Genomic DNA, 6,000 nt, shown 5'->3' on the forward strand with positions numbered 1-6,000 from the left:
ATGATCTGTTGTTATCAAAAACAAGATATTTAAATCATACTTGCAATATTCAATCATAAAATAAGTTGATATCAAAAGATAGAGAACATCATCATACATCCTCATTTTATGTTTTCCTTTATTATTATTTTTTAACAAAATCCCTTTTTGTGTCATGACTCTTCTAAGGCACAACATGGGTAAAAAATTTCCCATATCTATAAGCAAGAAGATAGCTAAGTAGTTTGCTAAGCTAACTACTTAGCTATCTTCTTGGCTAAGTAGTTAGATTAGCAAGCTACTGAGCCAAGTAGTTAGCTATGTAATAATACAAAACTTTTTTCTTCATAAAGTATGAGAGGCAAAATGTAAATAATGATCTGTTGTTATCAAAAACAAGATATTTAAAGAATACTTGGAATATTCAATCATAAAATAAGTTGATGTCAAAAGATAAAGAACAGAAACACACAGCAGCATTAAATAACATGAAGGGAATGAATGAGGGCCATTTTTGTGCATCAAAGGGTTAAAACAGAAATGAACTCCAGATGACAAAGCAATGACCTTTAATAACTTGGTTGTAATAATGTGTATAGTGTGTTGTTTGGTGCTACAAGGCTCCCTTTGTTCAGCAGCTTCATTAGACATGATCCCGACCTGATGAGGAGGTCCTGACTGGAATGTACAGCCATTATAGATTAAACTTGTCTCAGTTAAATACTGTCTATACATCGTACTAGAGCCAGTGTTGTGTGACATCAGCATAAATCTCTTTTATAGTGATAAATCAGCAAATGGCTCATTGCAGGAGTGATTAGAAACAACATGTACCTTGCATATTTCTACTTTGTTGAGAGCCTCGTCCATCTCGTCTTTGAGAGAGTCGGCCTTAGCTGCCATGGCCTGGTTGTTGGACTTGGTGGCCTGGTACCACCTGCAGGATTTAGATTTAGTCACAGCACAAAAGGTCCAAGACAACAGACACACACATTTTCAAAATCCTGAACATGCTAAAAATTAAAAAAAAAAAAAAAAAGTGGTTTAATGCATACTTTATTGAGTACGGAAGAGGATTAGGGCCACACATGAAAAACATATTTGAGTTCTGACTGTATTTTCAGAATTCTGACTTTAAATCAGGACTTCTCCGTCACAAGACACCTGCATCCTTCCTGTTAATCACTCAGGGCTCAAACTAAGTTTTACAGTTTGCTCCATTTGATCTGGAATATTTTCAAGCTTTTCAAAGTTAATCCACCTGAAAATATTAGAAATGACTGAAATATAAAGACGGCAAACTCTGAACTTTGACCCAGGAGACCTGTTGTTAATTTAGAGCAAATTACTTTATTTATTTTTGTCAGCCAACCTGGAAATTACAGTCATGGAAAAAAATATTAGACTTTATTCTCAGAATTAGAGAATAAAGTCAGAACTCAAATAATCCAATCCTCTTCCGTAATTGAGCACTCGGGATGCAACTAATGATTATTTTCCATTGTCAATGAATCTGTTGATTATTTTCCTAATTAAATTATAGGTTGTTTGGGCTATAAAATGTCAGAAAATGGTAAAAAATGTCAGTCAGTGTTTCACTAAAGCGAAAGATGATGTTGTCAAATGTCTTGTTTTGTCCCAAACTTCAAGATTTTCAGTTTACTGATATCGAGGAGTAATGCAGCCAGAAAATATTCAAATCAAAGATTTTTTTAAACTTTTTTTCCTACAATATTATCCAGACTGATTGTTGACAGCCAATCCATTAGTCTATATTGAGACTATAAGTCATATACCTGGTCTTGGCTGAGTCGTAGTCCAAAACCAGCTTGGCGAGTTGTTTTCTCTGTTTCAGGATATTGGGAATTTCCACCTGTGTAAGAAACGTTGAGTTTCATAAGTACAACATGAGGACAGACGTCAGAGTCAACTCTGAGGAGAACATGTTTCCCGTGAGAACATGTTGTCAATATGAATTATGCAGAATGTTAGACTAGTTTAACACAAAAAGATGCCAGAAGCCTTGTGGAATTTGGCACAATCATGATTAAACACACACACTGTGCACATCCTGTACAGATTACTGAGTGTTCAGTCATTGGTCTTAAAATGCAAGTTTGAAACTTAACCATTGTGCATCCCTTTAAAAAAAGTTGCTGAATTTTTAACCATATAAATCAGGGGTGGGTAATTCATTTTCCAAAGGTGCCTACATGAGACACTGCTGGACTAATACGCCAAGCTTAATTCTGCTCAATATTTATTTCATCGCTTTATAAAATGCAGTAAATTATCTGGTTTTGAGCTGCTACTGGTAAGAATACATGTATATAGCAGCAAATATAGCAATGAAAATTGTGAAAAACTCCAATAATTATCTCACTTTTCAATTTATTTTAAACACAAGATACATTCAAATCACAAAAACAATATATAACATGTATGTTTTGCAGTAAAGCAGAAAATTTTTTCTGAGTGTGTTTTATTGAAGTTTTTCAGGGTTTTTTCTTATTTGTGAGAAAGGTCCAGTCTGTCTTGGGCTTGGAACGTCTTGTTAAAAAGTCAACTTTTCTTTCTTTTTTTTACCGTGAGATGCCATTGTAGTAGTTTGACTCGAGTTAAAGTGTTTTTTGTGGAACGCATTTCTGTGCAGGTGATTGAGCATGCATCGACTTCAAAATAAAAGCACTATGGTTGTAATGACTTCTAATTTCTAACTAAACTAAATGCTGCAACAACACTATTGATAGATTGCATTAAACACTACAGTGCTCCACAATACAGCAGCAATGATTTGGTTTTATGGTAATTTGGTTTTAATGGGTTTAAATAAAACAGTTTTGTCCTGAAAAGTATCCATAATTTGTCTACACAGTTTATTATACACTTATTATAAAAGAGCTGAGGTTAAACTTCCACAACTTCTCTTGGTAATTTAACAATAAGAAGGTTTAATTTCGATACATGAAGGTGATCAGCTGTGTTCTCACCTCAGCCAGCTGGTTCAGAGGCTCCAGGATGTTGCTCTCCAGCTGGACTTCATGCTGCATCAGTTCGATTGCTAACCGGCTCTCAGCTTCCCCACACACATCCATCATCTTGCTGCTCTCACACAAACATAGGAGATAAAATATTACTTTTCTCACAGAGAGTAAAAACGTTATTATAACAGAAAACACACAGGAGGCTCCTTCGGATGAGCCTTCATGTTGCTCCGACCCAAATAACCCCTTTAAATGTTGTATTTGGGTTAAAAAAGGACTAATGAAAGTTATTTTACCCGATGAGACTCTCGTCTCCCAGCTGGCTGCCTCCCTCCTGCATGGCCTGGGACAGCGTCGTCAGCGGCAGCTTTTTCTACAAGAAAAACAGAAAATTAGTCGACTTAAAAATGTGTGGTGAAAAGAAAATAGCCAAAAGATGAAGACAACCCAAAGATCAGCACCTAGAAATTAGGGAAATACTGCAAATGGTCTTTATTCTTCAGCAGTAACTATCATACAGGTACATCTAAAAAAATTAGAATATTGTGAAAAAGTTCAATATTTTTTGTCAATTATTTCAGAAAGTGAAACTTGTATATTATATAGATTCATTACACAGAGTGAAATATTTCAAGCCTGTTTTTCTTGTAATTTTGATGATTCTGGCTTAGAGATAATGAAAACACAAAACTCAGTGCGTCAGAAAATTAGAATATTACATAAGATCAATTTTTAAAAAAAGGATATTTTAAACACAAATGTCAGGCTTCTGTGTAATGAATCTATATAATGTATGAGTTTCACTTGAAATAATTGACAAAAAATATTGAACTTTTTCATGATATTCTAATTTTTTGAGCCGACCTGTATCTATAAAATGACTGAGTGTAAATGGATTTATCGTCTTTTGTTACCAAGAAAATACATAAAATGGCCAAAAAAAGACACAAAAACAAAAATAGCATGGAAATATATAACATTACCAAATAAGGACGTAAAGTGTCAAGAAAGACACAAAAATGACAAAAAAAAGACACAAAATTACCAAGAGACACAAAATACCAAGGAAATACATAAAATTACCAAAAAATGATGTAAAATGACAAAAAAAGACCAAAAAAAGGGACAAAAAAGACAAAAAAAAAGGAACAAAATGACCAAAAAGAGACATACAATTACCAAGAGACACAAAATACCAAGGAAATACATAAAATTACCAAAAAAGGACGCAAAATGACAAAAAAAAAACAACATAAAAAATAAGCAAAAAGAGACATAAAATTACCAAAAGAGACACAGAATACCAAGAAAATACATAAAATTCCCAAAAAAGGACGTAATGACAACAACAAAGACACAAAAAGACAAAAAAAAAAAGCGATGGGCCTCCTTTTGCATGAATTACTGCAATTTTTTTTATAGATGTACCTGTATACTTTTTGGGAAATGACTGACATAACTCTCAGTTTCAGGGAGTTTTTTACTACAACATTTAAGCCCTGCTCCTCTATGGAAACAGCACAAACATGGCTAAACATCAAAAGTAAGACAAAGCAACAGGAAACATTGATTCCCTCAGTTTGGTCTGTAAGGCGGAGGAAAGTCCATAACTGGCAGGAGACCAGCAGTGAATATTTTTCTGCTGAGTGTTTCTCATATCAGTGTTACATAAGAGGAGACACTATGTGTTTATAGCACCAGATAGATAGCAGGTTCTTGTTACTGACAATGGAGCACAGTGATTCATCCTTATTAGATTTCTATATGACACACTGACTCTCACACAGGGATTCTGACTATGTAGCGTGTTGCTGCCATTGTGAGATTTTAAGATGAGGTAACGACAGGCCTGTGGAGTGGGAGAATGTGGAAAAAGAAAGGTCTTACATGTCTCTTCTCTGAGTCTGTTCCCAGTTGACCCTGCAGACAGGACACCAGCCTCTTGTGTGCGTTGTGCGACACCATGCGAACCAGCTCCAACCGCCTCTCGATCTGAGTTAGAACAGAGAGAATACAGAAACAACCAGGTGAGAAGCTGCAGCAGCACACATCCAACTCCAAACCTTACATCCTGCTCTTGTCAGACAGACAGATGTTAATTGTAATGATGATATGATGGTAATAATGTTATTGTGACTAGACAGTATATAATAATAGTACAGCATATATATAGTATATACAATATAATATATATAGTATATAAAATACAATATAATATATAATAACAATAATAATAATAACTAGAACATTTCCTCTGGGGAAATTCTGAAAGGGCCACGGGGGCTACTGCCGGTGTGTGTACACTATGATGAGATTCTTCAGAGATTTCAAACAATTAATACTAGTAATGTTATGATACTATATAATATACAAGGAGCACACCTACAACAAGCATTCCTTTTGAAGTATTTATTTATACAGCAACCTATGACCTTTAACCTCAAATGTCTGTGTGTGTGTGTGTATGTGTGTGTGTGTGTGTAATTAAAATCCAATAAAGTTACCTGTGTGTGTGTGTGTGTGTGTGTGTGTGTGTGCCTGAACATCTACATGTTTTTTTTAAGAAAAAAAAGAGCGATCTAAAAAAACTGTTACATCTCCATTTTTCAGAAATCTTCCTGTGTTTTTAATATGGGAGCCAATGAGGCTATTGGTGGTGTGGGTGGATCATCTGTGCGTCGTACGCCCAAACTATAACTCTGACAGCTTTACCAGAGGATTGTGAGTGAGAAGACAAATTTTCCTACGTTTCTATGTATAAATTATTTCTGTAGAGTGGAATTTGCGGCCTGGAGCGCAGTTTTCAAATTTATTTTTTGACAGTTTCTTCTCTCCCTCTACACTCTGCCGATGATGTCACACACTGTGACACGAACATTCCGTGCAATACACACCCATTATAATCTCAGAATTTCTCCAAAAATTATCATGGTCATTGAACAGGGATTGATAAAAAACGATATGACCTATCGAAACGTGGATTAATACACCGATACACAAGACTTGTGTCTACTGTTTAAAGTTTAAATGGAGTCTC

General features: G+C 35.0%; 1 protein-coding gene across 1 annotated transcript in view; it reads right to left on the reverse strand.

Annotated features, from left to right (window-relative positions):
- The window catches only part of arhgap17b (Rho GTPase activating protein 17b), a 50,215-nt gene that overhangs the window by 22,853 nt on the left and 21,362 nt on the right, over positions 1-6,000 (reverse strand). The window contains 5 exon segments of the mRNA XM_059348025.1: positions 814-916; positions 1,776-1,852; positions 2,970-3,081; positions 3,260-3,336; positions 4,851-4,955. Of these exon segments, the coding sequence (XP_059204008.1) occupies positions 814-916; positions 1,776-1,852; positions 2,970-3,081; positions 3,260-3,336; positions 4,851-4,955 (474 nt within the window).

The sequence above is a fragment of the Centropristis striata genome, chromosome 13, assembly GCF_030273125.1.
Source record: "Centropristis striata isolate RG_2023a ecotype Rhode Island chromosome 13, C.striata_1.0, whole genome shotgun sequence".
Classification (NCBI taxonomy): domain Eukaryota; kingdom Metazoa; phylum Chordata; class Actinopteri; order Perciformes; family Serranidae; genus Centropristis; species Centropristis striata.